The sequence below is a fragment of the Cervus elaphus genome, chromosome 10, assembly GCF_910594005.1.
Source record: "Cervus elaphus chromosome 10, mCerEla1.1, whole genome shotgun sequence".
NCBI classification, from domain to species: domain Eukaryota; kingdom Metazoa; phylum Chordata; class Mammalia; order Artiodactyla; family Cervidae; genus Cervus; species Cervus elaphus.
The window spans coordinates 22,188,976-22,208,940 of record NC_057824.1 but is presented as its reverse complement, the minus strand read 5'-3'; the positions used below and the strand labels follow the sequence as shown (position 1 = coordinate 22,208,940).

At 47.9% G+C, this 19,965-nt stretch overlaps 1 protein-coding gene across 1 annotated transcript in view; it reads left to right on the top strand.

The window, feature by feature from the left end:
- The window catches only part of TMEM114 (transmembrane protein 114), a 50,200-nt gene that overhangs the window by 6,434 nt on the left and 23,801 nt on the right, over positions 1–19,965 (top strand). The window contains exon 3 of the mRNA XM_043914274.1: positions 2,705–2,805. Coding sequence (XP_043770209.1) covers positions 2,705–2,805 — 101 coding nt within the window. The remainder of the gene's footprint in view (positions 1–2,704; positions 2,806–19,965) is intronic.

Below are 19,965 nucleotides of genomic sequence, written 5' to 3'. Positions count from 1 at the left end.
AGTGAAATAGAACGTGGAAACAGACACGACTGAGCGGCTGAACACAGGGGCCTCTGCGAATGTATATTGGCGAGAATGAAACGTGACACTGAATAAAAGCAATCCGTGTAAACAGGCAGTCAAACAAACGTGTCTCAGTCTGCTGAAACTGCGTAACAGCACACCATACACTGTGGGGTTTATAAACAACGGCCATTCTGGAGGCTGGCAGTCTGAGATCAAGGTGCCAGCATGATTGTGGTGAAGGCCTTCCTGGCATGATAACAAACATTCTGGCCAATGCTTGTACATGAGTGTTGATAAGTCACTATTCATAGTAGCAAAAAGAAACAACCTACATGTCCATCGGCTGAAAAATGGAAAAATAAAATGTGGTCTCTCCATATAGTGGGAAATTATCCAGACTTAAAATGAAAGTGTTGATATGTGTCACGATGTGGATGGACAGTGATTCTCGGTGAACTGTGGCAGACACAAAAGACCACACACATACTGTATGACTCCACGTATAATTAAGCATCCAGAAAAGGCAAATCCACAGAGACAATAGACAGACTACTGGCCACCAAGGACGAGGGAGAGGGAAAAAGTGGAGAGAGACTGCTTAATGGGTCACTCCTTTGGGAGTGATGAAAATGGCTTGAAGCCAGATAGAGTGACTGTACAACATTGTAAATGTACTAAATGCCACTGAACTGTACACTTTATTTTTTAAAAAATTCATTTGGCTGCATCAGGTCTTAGTTGCAGCATGTGGGATCTTTGGTTGTGGTGCATGGACTCTCTCGTTGTAGTTCAAGCACTACGGTCTCAGTAGTTGTGGCTCTCCAGCTTAGTCGCTCCGGAGCACGTGGGATCTTAGTTCCTGGACCAGGGATTGAACGTTCATCCCCTGCTTTGCAAGGTGGATTCTTCATCACTGGGCCAGGGTTCAGATAAGTCCCTATACTGTACAGTTTAGAACGATGTATTTTATATGAATTTTACTTTAGTAAAAAAAAAAAATCCATGAATGAACGTCCCTAGTGGTCCAGTGGCTAAGACTCCTTGATCCCAGCGCAGGGGGCCCAGGTTTGATCCCTGGTCAGGGAACTAGTTTCCACATGTTGCAACTAAGAGTTTGTATGTTGAAACTGAAAAAAAAAAAAGATCCCTCATGCTGCAACTAAAGATCCTGTATGCCACAATTAGGACCCAGCACAGCCAAAATAAATAAATATTAAAAAAATCCATGAATTCATAGTGAAGCTAAAAGACTTTTTATTTTTAAAAATTTTTTATTATTATTTTTAAAAACTGGATACTATATGATGAATAGCTAAAGTGAAGTTGCGCAATCGTGTCCGACTCTTTGTGACTCCATGGACTGTAGCCCACCAGGCTTCTCCATCCATGGGGTTTTCCAAGCAAGAATATTGGAGTGGGTTGCCATCTCCTTCTCCAGGGAATCTTCCCGACCTAGGGATTGAACCCGTGTCTCCTGCTTGGTTGGCAGGCAGATTCTTTATCACTGAGCCACCTGGGAAGCCCAAGAGATAACTTATATACCATCAAAGTCACTTTTTTAAAGTGTACAAATGGGTGGATTTTGTGTATTCACACCATTGCACAGCCAGCACCACTGTCTAATTCTAGAAAGGGAGCATCGCCCTCAAACAAACCCAGTGCCCATCAGCGCCCTCCTGTAACCAAAAGTGGGGGTCTGGCTGCTCGCCACTCAACAGCTAATAAAGAGGCCAGGTTGGTGGAAAGGAAAGTTTGCTTTATTTTGGATACTGGCAACTGGGAGGAGGGCAGACACCTGTCCAAAGGCTGACTCCCCCACCCCAGCACCCCCGACAACCAGTGGGCAAGAGCTTTTATAGACAGAGGGAGGCGGTGCTTATAGAAACAGCACAGTGAGCTCTGACAGTCATCTTGAAATTGGTTCTGTGGTGGCCTGACCAGCATCATCTTGATCGTTTTAAGTACAATTAACCTTCAGTTCCATATTCCCAGGTGGCTCAGTAACAAACAATCCACCTGCCAATGCAGGAGACTCAGGAGATGCAGGTTTGATCCCTGGGTCGGGAAGATCCCCTGCAGGAGGAAATGGCAACCCACTCCAGTATTCTTGCCTGGGAGATCCCACAGACAGAGGACAGCCACGGGGTCCTCTGACAGCCCTGGTGGGCTACAGTCCATGGGATCGCAAAGAGTTGGACACGACTGAGTAGCTAAACAACACCAACCATCCACTCAAGTAACTCTATTGCACGCCTGTTTTATTTTCTTCCTAAGCCTGTGGCACTCCAGAATGACCTGCTATTTAATTTCTCCTTGTTTATCATCTGTCTCTTGCACTAGAATGTAAGATGTGAGACAGCAGGGCCTGGCCTGGCTCATTGTTATCCTGAGCACCTGGCGTGCAATAAGCGGCGCTATGCAGGATGAACGAGAGGCTGGGGACCTCCAGAGCGCCTCTGGAGGCTCTGTTGCCCCCGCGTGTCATGGGAGGATGTAGCTTCAGAGAAGCTGCCCTCTGACACTCCACCAACTCCCTGTGCGTGGCGGGGAAAAGAAAATCCCCGTCTGAGTGGATCAAAATGTTCTCTTTTTGAGATCAGCTTAAGAAGTCACCTTGTTCTCTCCCCGTGTCTGACTTCGGGAGAGTAATGAATATTTCCAAGTGTCACATGCCTGCTCTGTTTCCTTTTCCCCCCAGGTTACCCCAGGACCCAGGATGCTGGGGGAAGACCCTGAATGGCATCTTCTCTTCCCTGCAAGGCTCCCTCCCTCTTCTGGTTATGGCCGTCTCCTCACGAGGTATCTGATCGCTATATCTTGGCCTTTATTGTAGGTAGCAAAGCAGTGGAATCAGTGGGGTCTAGTTAGTGGGGGTACATCCTCTGAATAGCGGGGGCAGTATTGGGGGGTGGGGGGGAACTAATGTACCATCCCCCTACCCAGGGAAGGATTAGCTTCTTTCTTTCCTTTCTTCCTTCCTCCTTTAAAAAAATTATCTTGTAGCTGCTTTTCTTTTTCTTATAATTTTAGCATTTTATTTACTTATTTTTATCTGCACTGGGTCTTCATTGCTGCACGTGGGCTTTCTCAAGTTGCAGCGCACAGGCGGCTGCTCTCTTGTTCCGGTAAACGGGCTTCTCATTGTGGTAGCTTCTCTTGTTGCAGAGCATGGCTCTTGCAGTTCAGGGTCAGTAGTTATGGCGCACAGGCTTAGTTGCTGCGCGACTTGTGGGATCTGCCCGGGCTGGGGATCAAACCTGTGTCCCCTGCATCGGCAGGTGGATTCTTAACCACTGGACCACCGGGGAAACCCTAGAGCTGCTTTTCAACTGTCTCTGCCCCAACAGCCTCTTTTGGTGGGTCTCCTCTCTGGTTCCTATTTCATCTTATTTAATGTATATCTGTTTCCTTCAAGCTTGGGCAGGAATTGATCTTTGCTAGATGAGGGGCAGCAAATCTGGAACTCTAAGCCATGTCCTGGTTAGTAATTCCCGAACCAATGGAGGCTGTGCCAGGCATCTCACATTTTTAAATCTCTTTTAACTCTCATAACAACTCTATGAGAGAAGTATTGTTCTCATTTTACAAACAGGTCAGAGAGGTTAAGTCATGGGCCCAGCATCCATTCCTTTCCTTTCTTTCTCTCCCCATCCTTCTTTTCTTAAAACATGAAGAAAATGCATGTTATTTTTTTGGGAGCAGTTCACAGCAAAATTGAATGGAAAGTTACAGAGATTTAGATTCAGTACGTCCCCTGCAAACTGCTTCCGCCACCCCTAATCCATAGCCCCAGGAACCTCTCCATCTGAGCTGCAGTTCCTTTTTCTCCCAGTGCCTTGAAATCTGATGCACAGGTGGGCAGTCACGGTCTCAACATTCAGGTAACTTTGATGGATGCCCATGGCTCCTCTCTTAGAGAGATGCTCTCTTCTTGTTTTTTTGTTTTTAAGATTTTTTTTTTAAAATGTGGAACCATTTTAAAGTCTTTATTGAGTTTGTAGCAATATCACTTCTGTGTTACGTTTTGGTTTTTTGGCCCGAGGCATGGGAGCTCTTAGTTTCCTGACCCAGTATTGAACAAGCAGCTCCTAAATTGGAAGGTGAAGTCTTACTCACTGGACCACCAGGGAGGTCTCTCTTGTCTGAGAGTCCTCTGGGGGTCATGGCTATATTGAGTAAGGACTTCCTAGAACATGTTTTGGTTTGAAATGCCAGACTTGGCGGATAGGGAATAGGCTGGGGGTTGGGGGAAAAACACAGAATTGGAGTCAGCAGGGGTCTTGGGCAGCTTAAGGGAGGCAGGGATTGAGATTCTGGGCTCTGTACTCCAGTAGACCTGCGAGACTTTGGCCCCCACCTGTGAGACTTTGGGTGACCGCTCTGAGCATTGGCTTCCTTCTGGGAGAACCAGGACAGGCTGATTTAATGCCTTCTCCCCTGCAGTGCTTCCCCCATCGCCACCCTCACGTAGGCACCCCTGCCCCCAGAACAGGAGTAGAGAGTTGTTGGAGAGTCAGGTTGCAGATGGACCCCTTTGATTCTGTTCCCAGCCTTTGTCATCTTTCTACCCCCCTTTCTCCAACTTGAAATTTCTCTTTTTCAACTGATGACACTCCTTGAGCCTTTAGATCTCACAGAGCCGCTTTGATCATATGGCTCACCATCATCAGATCCTTTTATCTCGGGAACATTTGGCGAACCAAATCTAATCAATACAGAGTGGCAGAGGGCTTGTGGAAGGTCCACGTCCTCCAGGGCCTCCTTCAAGAGCCTGCGTTGGATGCAGGTGCCCTCGCCTGGGAACTCGCACGTGGCTGGACGCACCCACCCTGGACCCACGAAGCAGTGCGGAACACAGCACCCTGGCTTGGAAGCTTGCTGCATGCTTACACGCATCATCTCCTGTTCTCCAAGCTGCCTTAAGAGGGAGACACCAAGACTGGCCCCATTTTGCAGACCAGCAAACTGAGGCTCAGAGAGGCATAGTAACTCAATTCCTAGGGGGCTGGCCCAGATGGGTCTTATTACCAAAAAGTGTATGGAGTCTGGCTGCTTACCGTTCAAAAGCCAATAAACAGGCCAGGTTGGTGGAAAGGCCTTACTTCAGATGCCGGCCACTGGCTGGGGGGGGCAGAGGGTGGTGGACATCTGTCCAAAGGCTGACTTTCCCTCCCCTGGCAACCAGTGGGGCATGAGCTTTTATAGACAGAAGTTGGGGCTGGGGGACTACAGTGCAGAATCTGACAGTTATTTTCAGATTGGTCATTGGTGATCTGATCGGCATCATCTTGGTTGTTTTCAGTTCAGCTCAGTGTCTCAGTCGTGTCTAACTCTTTGTGACCCCATGAACTGCAGTACGCCAGGCCTCCCTGTCCATCACCAGCTCCTGGAGTCCACCCAAACCCACGTCCATTGTGTCCATGATGCCATCCAACCATCTCACCCTCTGTTGCCCCCTTCTCCTCCTGCCCTCAGTCTTTCCCAGCATCAGGGTCTTTTCAAATGAGTCAGCTTTCCACATCAGGTGGCCAAAGTATTGGAGTTTCAGCTTCAACATCAGCCCCTCCAATGAACACCCAGGACTGATCTGTTGTCTTAGGTACAGTTAATCTTCAGTTCCAGAGTCTATTTGTTCCCATTTCTTTGCGGTTAATTCTCAGAATTGTGGCAGCTCATGTCCTGGGTACAGTCTAGTCACTATGTAGTTAACTTCTCTACCTAGTATTTTAGTAACTATAAGACAGCTCGCAGGATGTGACTCAGAATATTGTCAATAGCCCTTGAGAAAGAACTAAAGGTCCTTGACTATGTTTAATGACTACACCATTAATATTTAGTTTCCTTTATTTTGACTGTTTTCCTTTGTTTCTGAATCTCTCACTTCTCTGATTAAACGTACCCTTTGATTAAAGTTTTTGCACAGACAGAAGGGAGGCAGAGGACATGGTATGGGGGGGGGGCAGGGCAAGGACCATAGGGTCCTGCTCCATTTCAGTCCAACCCTGAACAGTGGTTCGGAAAAGTCAAGTGAATCTTCTAAAATGTGCTTCCAGCTTTCTGGAGTCAGGCAGCCTCAGTGCCAATCTCGTCCTTGCCCCTCCTCCCCCTCTTAGATCAGGTTCTCCTAGAAGCAGCCCCCGAAATGAGAATTCACGGGCAAGTGATTTATCAAGGAAGTGTTTCTGGGAGAAACTGGAAAGGGAGTGAGGGAGACAGGACAGGGAAGGCAAGAATACCCGAAGGAGAGAGAGGTCAGGCGGAACGCCAGCCTCAGCCGGACCCCACAGGGAACCCCGGAGCAGAAGCCACGTGACAGTCTTTCTCTCGCCTTGAGGCAAGTGTAGGCATTTCCTAGGGCCCTTGTAAGAAGGGAGCACAAACTAGGTGACTTAGAACAACAGAAGGAGTTTCTCTCATGATTGGGCTTCCCCAGTGTGTCAGCAGTAAAGAGCCTGCCTGTCAATGCAGGAGCCCCGGCTTTGATCCCTGGGTCTGGAAGATCCCCTAGAGGAGGAAATGTCAACCCACTCCAGTATTCTTGCCTGGAAAATACCATGGACAGAGGAGCCTGGTAGGCTACAGTCCATGGGGTTGCAAGAGTTGTACATGACTTATCAACTAAAGCACACACACACACACACACACACACATATACACACTCTTTCTCTTTCATTCCAGAGGCTAGAAGCCCAGAAGCAAGGCGTTGGCAGGGCCAGGCTCCTGCTGAAGGCCCCTGGGAAAGAACTACCCCACGCCTGTCTTCCAGCCGACAGCCCTGTGCATTCCTTGCTTTGTAGATGCATCACTCCAGTCCCTGCCTCCATCTTTGCGTGGCCTTCTGTTCTGTGCCTACATCTCCTCTTCTTTTACAAGAACCTTTGGATGTAGGGCCCTAAGAGATAATCCAAGATGATCTTGTGACGACAGACCCGCTCCTCTAGTGTCTGATCCACTGCTGCTTTCCTGGGGCATTTGACCTCGCATAGCCTTGTGCGTGTGTGCACGTGGTTGTGTCCGACCCTTTGCAGCCCCATGGACTCTAGCCCACCAGGCTCTTTTGTCCATGGGATCCTCCAGGCAAGAGTACTGGAGTGGGTTGCCATTTCCTTCTCCAGGGGATCTTCCCAACCCAGAGATTAAACCCGCATCTCCTGCCTTGGCAGGTGGATTCTTTACCGCTGAGCCACTTGGGAAGCCCATACCCCTGTACCTCTTCTTTTTTATTTTTAAAATTTTGGGCTGCGCCACACAGCATGTGGGATCTCAAACCCATGAGCCGTCCCCCTCCCCCACATTGGAAGCATGGAGTCTTAACCTCTAGACCACCAGGGAAGTCCCAGCCCTATACCTCTGCTTGATGGCTTGGTTGGAAGCCCTGGAAACCAGCAATGGCAAAAATACACTAAAAAGTGTGACCATGTGCTTGGGGACTCTAGCATCAAACAAATGGAAAAGCTGGGAAAGCCAGCCCTTCAGAGGCACAGGACCCAGAGAGCTCGGGAAATTTAGAACTGAAGCAAAGGGTCCTGCTTCAAGGCATTACCTTAGAAATGGGGGTAATTGTAGCCTCAAGCACTTTCCTTCATCGAGTTCTGTATTCACAATGCAGATTTCGGAAAGAGGAGCATCTAATTGGTCTACCTTGCCATGAGTGAACAGGGCACCTTGATTGACAGTCCCCTAAGACTGCGCAATGGAGCAGTTAGTTCCCCTAAGAAAAGCTAGGGTACCATTGCCTGAAGGAGAAGGGTGCTGGGCAGCCTCAAACCCCAGATGCCCACCGAGCAGTCCCTTCCCACTCCGGCTGTGCCAGGCATATCCGGGTGCTGGTGGTTTTGCAAAGACCACGCTCTCACTCTGGGTACCCAGAACGCCCTTCCTTGTGCCTTGGCCGTTGATCAGTACCTCCTCATCCTTGGAGCTCTCCATCCCTCCCCATCCGCTCGCCGGGCTGAGTTAAGGGGACTCTGTGCTCCCGTAAGGGGCCCTGGGCTTCCTTCTGTCAGCTCCTAGAGGTGGCTGCGCTGTGGTCTGCCCCTCTTCTCTCCAGCCAGCTTCTGGTCGTGGTGCCAGCTCAATAAGTATTGACGTTTGGTGTGACCGTGGCTATTCTTCCTGTTCTGTGGGGGAATTTTAGCCACGGTTGAAAAGGGCAGCTTCTGCGCAAAAACAAAAATTTCGATTTCTTCGTTCCCAGTTGGGAAAACGTGCTGCAGTTCAGGGCAGCACTGAGCTCAGCGGAGAAGGAAAGAACAAGAGAGCTTGGGAGGCAGGGGCGGTTCCGGGAAGGTGGGCTGGCAGGAAGGCAAGCAGGAGGTGCTTCACGTTGTCTGGGATAAAGTGGGATCCAGAGGCTGGGATGCTATGGCGGGGAGCAGGGTGGGGGGTGGATACCCACAAGGGACCTGGAACGGGGTATGGGAACTGTTGCCCAAACTTGGCCTCTGTTCCTCGGTGCCAAATAGAAACTCGGAGACAGGGACTTCCCTGGTGGCTCAGTGGTAAAGAATCCACCTGCCAACGCAGGAGACGCGGGTTCGATCCCTGGTCCAGGAAGATTCCACATTCTTTGGGGCAGCTGAGCCCGTAAACCACAACTACAGAGCCCAGGATATAGATCCTGAGAGCCTCAGCTACTGAAGTCCACGTGCCCCAGAGGCCGTGCTCTGTAACAAGAGAAGTCACCGCAGTGAGAAGCCTGCATGCTGCAACAAAATGTAGCCCTCAATCACTGCAACTAGAGAAGGCCCATATGCATCAATGAAGACCCAGCACAGCCAAGAATAAATAAAAGTTAAAAAAAAAATAAATGTGGAGACAAGAATTTTGGGTGTAGTAGAAAGAGTAGCTTTCATTGCTTTGGCTGGCAAAGGGGGCCACAGCGGGCTAATGCCCTGAAGACCATGTGACCTCCCCTGGAGTGGGGAGTGAGGTGTTTTGTAGCGCTCAAGGAGCGGGGCGTGATCAGCCTGTGGACATTTCTCGGATTGGTTGGCATCAAGGTGAAGCTTCAAGCATCATCAGCCTTCTGGTTGCAAGCAGTCTAGGGTCTGTGTTCTTGTGGTCAGCAGTTTCCATCCGGAGGGGGTCGGCTTCCTGCAAAAGCAACTCAGGAATGTGTGTCAGGCTTTTATCTGTAGCTTTCAGGGAATGGGGAGTTCTGTGATTCGCTAAGGGGCAGAATTAGAGTCTAAATTGTTACCAGTCCCCCACTCGCAACAGCTATTCTTTGTTTCTTACCTCTTCATGTTTCCCAGTCATTAACTCTCCGTGAGTCAGCATTTTATTTCAAAAGACAAGGACACAGGGGCTTGTACGTGGTCTCAGAATCCACAGCCATCCCCAGGGGAGGCGGTGCCCCATGGGCCCTTAGGCCCAGGCTTTGAAGTCTTGGATTCAAGTCCTCTTTTGCTAAAAAGCTACATGAATGTGGGCAAGTTATTGATGTCTCGGAGCCTCAGTTTCTTCCATCTGTAAAATGGGGACAAGTAGCCCACTTACCTGACAGAGTGGTTCCAGGGATTAAAGGCAACAGCCCAGTTTGGTCCATGGTTTATAGTATTTGCTCAATAAATACACTTGTCTCTCTTCAGTCCCTGAACAGTTCACACAGAACTCTGGTCTCAGGCCAAATCCAGCCTGGCTTTTGTGCATAAAGTTTTATTGGCAAACAGCCAGGCCCACTCATTTACCTGCGTGGCCTCTCGCATGATACAACAGCAGCAGGGTTTGCTGCCAGAATCTTGGCTCACTGTGCACCGATGCCCGAAAGCAAAAGGGAGGCAGAGTTTCAAAGGGACGAGCAAAGAGTAGCTTTATCCTTTGCCAGGCAGAGAGGGACTAGAGCAGGCTAGTGCCTAAAGAACTGTGCCCCTCGGTGGAAAGCAGGGAGAGGTTTTATATCTGGGGCTTCTGGGAATGAAGGTCTTGCATTTCTTTTCTTCTGCAGATTTACTGCCAAAGCTGGCATCAGGTGGCTGAGCAGCTGGGTCTAGTGTCCCTGAAGTTATCGGCTCTTGACCTTCTTTTTGAAATGCAGAATGCTACTAGAGAGTGTAGGAGGTGAGCTATGCCAGGTGCAGAGTACAATTCACACGGAGTCTGAGAGTAATTAGCTTTGGTTAGCTTTGTGAAGGACAGGCTAGCTGCAAGCGTTAGCAGTGACAGCTAAAGACTAGTCAACAGTGTTTAACTCCTGCAGGCCTGTTTGACTGGTATATGCCAAAGGCTGTCACTCATTTCTGTTTTTTCCCACAACATTCTTACCCAGATCGCCACCAAGGAACTCTCATCACGGCCCCCAGAAGCCCTTCTGCTGTGAACCGGCTTGGTGAGCAGAGAGCAGGGTGCCTTTGAATTTAGTGCAGATTTTGTTGTTGTTCAGTTGCTCAGTTGTGTCCAACTCTTTGCGACCCCATGGACGGCAGCACGCTAGGCTTCCCTGTCCTTCACTATCTCCCTGAGTTTGCTCAAACTCATGTCCATTGATTCGGTGATGCCATCCAATCATCCCGTTCTCTGTTGCCCCCCTTGCCACCTGCCCTCAATCTTTTCCAGTGTCAGGATATTTTCCATTGAGTTGTCTCTCCACATCAGGTGGCCAAAGTATTGGAGCTTCAGCTTCAGCATCAGTCCTTCCGATGAATATTCAGAGTTGATTTCCTTCCGGACTGGTCTGATCTTACAGTCCAAGGGGCTCTCAAGAGTCTTCCCCAGCACCACAATTCAAAGGCATCAGTTCTTCAGCGCTCAGCCTTCTTTATGGTCCAACTCTCACATCCATACTACTGGAAAAACCATGGCTTCGACTATGCAGGCTTTCGTCGGCAAAGTGATGTTTCTGCTTTTTAACCTGCTGTCTCGGCTTGTCATAGCTTTTCTTCCAAGGAGCAAGCATCCCATTCAGCATCTTCCTCACCTACAATCATGTGTTAGGACATGACGTCCAGGGTCAGACAGGGAACCCCCTCCCCCCAGCCCCCTGTCATGAGTCAAAAAGGAGCATCATTGGTAATGCCTATGAAAATACTCCTGCCTTAAAGTAGAGCTTTCTGGGAAATGTGGCAGTCTTTCTAGTGGGCTCCGAACACCTCACTTCTCTTTGCAGCAGGATTGCAGGGTTAGGAGTGTTGGTTCTGGGCAAATTACATCTCTTCCTCTGTGTGCCTCAGTTTCTCTATCTGTAAAGTGGGAATAATGCTAGCACATTCCTCATAGGGTTTTTGTGAGGATGGAGTCATTGTGGGTACAGTATTTCTAACAGGGCCTGGGACAGCAAGCACTCAGTAAATGTTTGCTGATTTGTGATAGTTTTGTTAATCATCTGGGTAGGGACATGGAAAGGGCTTCTCTGGTGGCTCAGCAGTCAACAATCTACCTGCCAATGCAGGAGACCCAAAAGACTCAAGTTCGATCCCTGGGTCTGGAAGATCCCCTGGAGAGGGAAATGGCAACCCACTCCAGTATTCTTGCCTGGAGAATTCCAGGGCCAGAGGAGCCTGCGGGGCTGCAGTCCATGGGGTTGCAAAGAGTCAGACACAACTCAATGACTAAACAACAGCAGGGACATGGAGAAGACCCTCAGCCTTCTAGAGACCCTCTCTTCAGCTCGCTGACGATGCTGGTAGCCCTGGAGCTCCGATGTGCAAGGACCGGTGGGCAAGTCAACCCCGCCTGCTCTGACCTTTGCGTCCAGTCAGCTTCCCTTCACCAAGGCTCTTTTATGAGCCGCTTCTTCGCTGCACACTGTCAGGCAGAGCAGGTGTTTTTCAGGCCAGCTGACAGTATGAAGTGTGAAAAAGTTAAAGTGGGGAGGTGGGAGATGAGACGTACATAATGGAAAGGATGTGAGGTCCAAAGCAGAGTGGTGGTGTTCTGACCCCAGTCTTCCCTTACCATCCACACTGCAGTCATAATTGCTAAATGGAGGTAGCTATGCTCTGTCCCCAACACTCCTTCCTTAATCACTCTATGGACCTGGGTTCTGTTAATCATGACACTCCTGTCCCTGGAAGATGGTCATGTGACCCTGGATGGCCAGTCATAGAGCGCTAACCTCCTGGTGATGTAATTCCAGCAAGGGGCATGTGAACCAAACCAGGCCAATCAGATTCTCCTTTCAGATTAGCCTGTGGATTTGGGGAGATGGATGCTTTTGTTCTCCTAGGGTTGTCAGGCCAGGAGGAAGCAGGTGGACAGGGCCTGAAAAGCAGAAGGAAGTAGCACTCACAGATCGGTAAAGACAGAGTCCTGCTGATAGAGATCCTTCCAGCTCCTGGATACAGCCATGCCTGGAGCCAACCACCCAGACCTCCCCAATTATAGGAGCTCTTTTGAGCTTAGACTCTTATTTTAAAATATATATATTTTAAATATTTATTTTAATTAATTAATTTGGCTGTGCTAGGTCTTAGTTGCTGCAAATGGGATCTAGTTCCCCAACCAGGGGTTAAACTCAGGTCCCCTGCATTCGGAGCTTGGAGTCTTAGCCACTGGACCAGCAGGAAAGTCCCTGAGTTTAGACTCCTTTGAGTTAGGTTTCTGCAACTTGAAACTGAATGAGGACAAACAGTGTGAGATTTACTGAGCACTTACCCTTTGGCCAGACACAGTGCTAAGAATTTGATGAACATTATCTGATTTGTTTCTGGTGAGTCACTTCATCTCTTGGAGACCTCATCTGCTAGTATGTAAAGTAGATGTGTTCTGACTTGGTGGCTCAGATGGTAAAGAATCTGCCTGCAATGCAGGAGACCCAGGTTCAATCCTTGGGTTGGGATGATCCCCTGGAGAAGGGAATGGCTACCCACTCCAGTATTCTTGCCTGGAGAATTCCATGGACAGAGGAGCCTGGTGGGCTACAGTCTATGGGGTCACAAAGAGTTGGACACAACTGAGTGACTAATACTTTCACTTTCAAAGTAGGTGTAATGTTGTAAGAATAAGATTGTTGGGAGACTTAAGTAAGTAAAACATACAGAGCACCTGGCACATCGTATTAGTGTTACAGAGAAGAACGGACTCCATGCTGGATCTGTCTCTTTTACTTTAACCTTTGCTTCCGTTCACTAAAAGTATACTGTCCATACACAATAGCCTGCCTCAGGGAACCCTGCCCCTCTGCCTGAAGGTTACCAAAATGCCTTTGTCTAGGATCCTGTCCACCTGTGGATGGCTATAGGAAGGAAGCAATGAACACATCCCCTCCCTGAGACTGGCCATTCTAGGAGACATTTGCAAGATTAATGGCATCCAGATCCTGTAAGATGGTTATTTTGAGACATTAGTCTTCCATCTTCTCAGTCAGCAGGCTTTCAGAATAAAGTCATTTTCCTCGCCTCAACACCTCGTCTCTTGGTTAATTGGCCTGTCATGTGGCAAGCAGAGCGAGCCTGGACTCTGTAACAGCAGGTCCTCATGAAACATCAGATAGTTTTCTCAGACTAGGGAACTCTGTGATGAGCATCTTTGAATGTACCTTTTGGAGCAATTGCCTCTCAAAGTGGAAATTCAGGATCAGGAGTATGCCCTTGTTAAGGTCCTCAACACACAGCCCCCGACTGCTCTTCAGAAACATGCCAATTGTATTCGTTATCTGTTGCCATGTAACAAATCACCACCAATTTAGTGGCTTAAAGAGCGCATCTCTATTATCTCACCATTTCTGTGGATCAGGAGCCCAGGCATAGATAGGTTAGGGCCTCTGCTTTAGTCTTTTTTTTTTAAATCTTTTTATTTATTTTAGCTCAGTGAGGTCTTTGTTGCTGCACTCAAGCTGTCTCTAGTTGCAGTGAGTGAGGGCTCCTCTTATTGCAGGGCACAGGGTCCTGGGCACTTGGGCTCTAGAGCTCTGGCTCAGTAAATGTCATGCATGGATTTAGTTGCCTTGTGGCATGTGGCATCTTCCCAGACCAGGGGTTGAACTCGTGTCCCCTGCATTGACAGGCAGATTCTCAACCACTGAACCACCAGGGAAGGCCTGCTTCAGTCTTTCTAAGCCTACAGTCAAGTTGTTGGCTGGGACTGGGGTCTCAGTTGAAAGCTCAACCAAGATAGGGTCTGATTCCAAGCTCACTCGGGTTGTTAGCAGGACTGAATTCCTCCAGAGCTGTTTGCTAAGGGTCTCATTTCCTCACTAGCTGGAGGGCCATGTATAGCTGCTGGCCATGTGGGCCTTTGCAACATGAAACGTGCAGGATGAGAAGGCAAACAGAGAAAGCATGCTAGCAAGATCATCACAGTCTCTTATAACCACAGAAATGACCACCTTTGCTGCATTCTGCTGGTTAGACACAAGTCCCATGTCTCACCCACAGTCACAAAGAGCCCTCCCTACATGAAGGTGGGCTCACTGGGGACCATCACTTCTTTTTTTGTGAATTGTGTTCCTTGTGTTTTGCCTAGGAAATCTTGCTTACTCCAAGGCCACAAGGATTTCCTCCTATGTCCTCCTCTAGTTTTTTTTTTTTTAATATTTATTTACTTTTGGCTGTGTTGGGTCTCAGTTGCAGCACTCAGGACCCTCGTCGCAGGACATGGGCTCAGTAGTTGCCCTGTGGCGTGTGAGATCTTAGTTCCCCAATCAGGAGTCAGACCCACATCCCCTGGATTAGAAGGTAGATTCTCAGCCACTGGACCACCAGGGAAGTCCCCATGTAGTTTTATAGCTTTAGTTTTTGCACTTAGGCCTATGAGCCCTTTGGAATTAATTTTTCTATCTAGTGCAAGGTGCAGATTGAGGTTTATATTTTTGCAAATCATGTCCAACTGAATGATGTAATGACAGTTGAAGAGAAAACTCTGCATGTAGCATGATTAAAATTCTAATAATTAGGTCTTATAAATCATGGCACTTACTATGGGTAAGGCTCCAGCTAAATGTTTTTACCTATGTTATTTCAGGAAGAGCTAGTTAAATATCTTCTCAGAGCTATGCATGTGATAACTTAGAACCTACCCTTGCCTGATGCATGACCTGTGAGATAACTGGTTAAATTAACAAAGCAAGGAATAGAGTACACTGCCAGTTTGTGCAAAATGAAATGGCATGCCCAGACACACACAGGTAAACATGTGTCCAAAACCGTATTTGCTTGCACAGTACATCTCTGGAAACATACAAAGAAATTGCTAAGTGTGGTTCCCTCTGGGGAGGGGAACCTGGTGATTGGAGTGAGGAGAGGGAAGGAGATGTTTCAGATATGGCATTCTATAACATTTGAATTAAAAGATATTTATTTATTTGGCTGCCCCAGGTCTTATTGTGGCACTCGAATCTTTGATCTTCGTGGCAGCATGTGGGATCTTTAGTTGCAGCATGCAAACTCTCAGGTGAGGCTTGTGGGCGCTAGGGGAAGCTCAGGTGGCTCAGTGGTAAAGAATCTGCCTGCCAGTGCAGGGTTCAATCCCTGGGTGGGGAAGATGTGGTGAAGGAAATGGCAAGCCACTTCAGTGTCCTTGCCTGGAAAATCCCATGGACAGGGGAGCCTCACAGGCTTCAGTCCATAGGGTTGCAAAGAGTCAGACACAATTTAGGGATTGAGCATGCATCATGTGGGATCTAGTTCTCTGACCGGGGATCGAACCCGAGCTCCCAGCATTGTGAGCATGGAGTCTTAGCCACTGGACTTCCAGGGAAGTACGTATACCTTTTGCATTTTAAAACCTGTATATTTCACAACTTGTGTCGATATTACCTGCACAAAGAATACATAAAGTTAGAGAAAGAGAAAAGAACTCCTGGTGGTCTGCCCTCAAAGCTCGTAATTTTTGTCCACCATCCTGGCTCTGTTTATCATTTTATTGCTTCACCTCTCTTTGTCTGGATTTTTCTGCCTGTTAACTGTGGATGGTACAGCACCTACCTCATAGAACTGCCGTGACAACTGGGGCAAAGGGTGTAGAACTCTTGGAGCAAGGCCCTGCCCCCAAAGAAAGCTTAATCAATGCTATTATCATGATTTTATTCATAGAAAAAAAATTAGAAAGAAACGCACATGGAAGGTTCATAGAGGTTTCTCCAGCTCTTGGATAAAATAGAACTTTAATTTTTCCTCTTTTCCCCAAGAAGAAAAAAAAGTTACACACGGTTTTTATATTGAACATTTCCACACCTTCCCGGTCCAGCCCATCCCAGGAGTCCCTGCTTACACATTCTCTGGGGGATTCTATTCAGACTTTAAGTCGTGGCTGAGGTTGGGTAAGGCCAGGCTCGTCTGACCTGTGTCTAGACACCTCATTTCCCTCGGTTGTTGTAGAAAAGAGAGATTTCTTAACATTGGAAAGGTGCTTCTGAACAAAACCCCAGGGCCAGGGGGAAGAATGGAAGGAGGGAGGGAGAATAGAGAACTGTGCTTACCGAAAAAAAAATTAATTAATTTTGTTTGCGCCAGGTCTTCGTTCCTGCATGGACTCACTTCAGTTGTGCTGAGCAAGGGGGCTGCTCTTCATTGTGCATGGGCTTCTCATGGCAGGGGCTTCGCCTGTTGCAGAGCACAGTCTCTCGGCCTGTGGGCTTCAGCAGTTGGCAGCACGGGGGCCCAGTAATTGTGGCTGGTGGGCTGTCTACAGCGCAGGCTCAGTAGTTGTGGCCCATGGACTTTAGTTGCTTGGTGGTGTGTGGGATCTTCCTGAACGAGGGATTGAACCCATGTCCACAGCATTGCAAGGCGGATTCTTGTCCACTCTACCACTCTGGAAAGTAAAAGTCACTCAGTATACAATCCATGGAATTCTCCAGGCCAGAACACTGGAGTGGGTAGCCTTTCCCTTCTCCAGGGGATCTTCCCAACCCAGGGATTGGACCCAGATCTCCCACATTGCAGGCAGATTCTTTACCAGCTGAGCGACTAGGGAAGCCCAAGAATACTGGAGTGGGTAGACTATCCCTTCTCCAGGGGATCTTCCTGACCCAGGAATTGAACCGGGGTCTCTTGCATTGCAGGTGGATTCTTTACCAGCTGAGCTACCACCAGGGAAGTCCCCTGCTTACTTTTTTTTTTGGAAATATTTATTTATTAGGTTGCACTGGTCTCAGTTGAGTCACCTGGGATCTTTGGTCTTCGTTGCAGCATGTAAGGTCTAGTCGCCTGAACAGGGATGAAACCCTGATTGGGAACATGGAGTCTTAGCCAATGAACCACCAGGGAAGTCCCCGAATGTGCTCACTGTATTATTGTTATTATTTTTTAAAGATTTTTTTGTGTGTGGATCATTGTCTTTATTGAATAGGTGGATTCTTTACCAGCTGAGTAACCACCAGGGAAGTCCTCTGACTTACTTTCTTTTTGGAAATATTTATTTATTAGGTTGCATTGGGTCTTAGTTGAGTCACACAGGATGTTCAGGTAAGTCTTTATTGAATTTGTTACAATATTGCTTCTGTTTTATGGTTTGGAGTTTTTTTGGCCATGAGGCATGTGGGAATCTTAGCTTTTGGTGGGGGAATCGGACCTGCACCCCCTGCATTGGAAGGTGAAGTCTTGGACTGCCAGGGAAGTCCCGTCAGCTGAACTGTTGAAGCTTCTAGCTAACCTACTGTTTCTGTCTGAATGATGAGAAACTGCAGGGGCAAGTGGCCTGGTATGCCTGTGGACATCAGCTACCCAGTTCTTCCCCCCACGTTGCATGTGTAGGTGTTGGTCTGGGGAACAGGGTAGAAAGTATAGCCAAGTGTCCTGCAGTTTAGCCTTAGAATGCCTAAAATGTATTATTGCCTGGGAAATTCCTTTTGTTCAAGCCTGGGCAAGTCCGGCCTAGGCTTTTACAAATTTGTATATCTACTTGTGGTTTAGTTGCTAAGTCATGCCCAACTCTTTGCAACCCCATGGATTATAACCTGCCAGGCTCCTCTGTCCATGGGATTTCCCAGGCAAGAATACTGGAGAAGGTTGCTTATATACATGGGCTTCCCAGGTAGCACAGTGGTAAATAATCCCCCTGCCAATGCAGGAGATGCAAGGGACTTGGGCTCGATCCCCGGGTGAGGAAGATCCCCTGCCACTCTAGTACTCTTGCCTGGGAAATCCTATGGACAGAGGAGCCTGGTGGGCTACAGTCCATGGGGTCACAAAGACTCAGACATGACTGAACAAGCATACAAACGTGCATGCACGCACGGTGATGCCTTCCACAGTGTAGCGATGCAGCATGTAAGCTGTTGCAGGAATAGATTCCCAGAAGAGCACTTGTACTAGCCCCTTTTACAGATGAGGAAACTGAGGCTCAGAGAGGGGAAGCAGCCAGTCCAGATCTCTCAGCAGGCTCGTGGTGGTGCTGGAATCTAGGTGCACTGGCTCATGGTCCTAGATCTTTCCCTACCACATTGCTCCCAGAAGCAGTTTCTCTCTGGCTGAGGGATTTTTATTCCAATTTGGGAAGAGATTCTCTGAAATGGAAAAAGGGCTGCTTAGCCTTCATCTCTTGGTATCATGCCAGACATGTGATAGGAAAATTAGACCAGTGCATCACTGATCCCTTTTCATTCAAAGTTAATTACATCATAATAGGATATGAAGAGTGGCAACCAGCCCCTCCGGAAGTTTCTAGTGGGCAGATTGAGGGTTTTACACTTAAACGGTTATGCACAGGTCAGGTCCATGGAGTCAAATGACTCCTAACAACATCATGACCTCATGAGACTTAATAGACAGAGGCCATTTCCTTCTAGTGTGGTGATCTTAGTAACTGTACCAATATCTTGGCTATATGTCTAAAACCTCAAGTTGGTTCCTTATGGGTTTGCCACACGAAATAAGCTCTGTGCTTGCAAGAAGAGACTTTTGGGAAGACTTTTCATTTATTGAATCAACAAATCTTTATTACACATCTACTATGTATCATGCACTAACCTAAAAGCCAGTGATGTACTTAGGATAGGACCAACATAATCTGTGTCTGCAGAGGTTCACAAGGAATTCATCTGCAAACACAGACAATCCTGAGAGGGTGGCTTAAACAGATGGGGGCTTAGTTTTATCTTCTAATAAGAATTCCCGAGGTAGGCAATTCAAGGATGGGGCAGCTGTTCGGTGATGCTATCAGAGCCTCCAACTCTGTATCTTTTGTCTATCAGAGCCTCCAACTCTGTATCTTTTGTTTTCGCCACTCACTAGGAGGTTTAGCCTCATGGTTGCAAGATGGTTGTTGTGCTTCCAGACATTACATTTTTATCCCAAGTGGATCAAAAGCCTTCTCCTCCCAGGGCCTGGTCTTTTTTTGTTTCCCAACAGACTCTGCTTCTAAGTCATTGGTTAGGATTATGTCTGTCACATGGCCACCACTGGCTAGAAGGTACCTAGAAAAGTGAAGGGGGAGATGGGTCAGATTTTTTGTCAGATGAGCCATCCTATAGTATCCACCATCCTGCCTGAATGTTCAAGGAGCAGACGGTAGAAAACAACCCCATTGCTCAAAAACCATTAATTACTCTGGGGACAGTGTTGTTGCCAAGATATCATGTGTTTTAGTGTGGGTTTCTTTTGAAGTAGACTCAGATAAGGATTTGAGACTAGCAATTTTATTTGGGGGTTGATCCTAGGACACACTGGTGCAAGAGTAGGGAATTAAGATGAAGAAGGAAGGCTATCAATTGAGGAGGTCCCTGCCGTGGGCAGCTGGGTTCACTCCCACTGGGAAACTCTGGAGGATGGAGTAGAACAGGCCTCAGAGCTTTTCCCTCCCTGAAGGAGGGAGATAGCTGAGGCTGTTTATCCTCCAACTTCTTTCATGCTTGGTGTTCTGGGGATCTTCACTCTCTAGCAATTCCAGCCTTCTCACCTGGGGAGAGAAGTCCCTACGTGGAAAGACACAGGTGGATGCTGTAGGCATGCACTAAATGGTTGAGAGCCTAAGGAGCTATGATGGGCATTAACCCTACCTGAATCATCATAAATCATCATATCCTGAGAGCTTTTAAACTAACTTGGGGATTAGGTAAGCCCTTTCCAAAGAGCAGGTTTC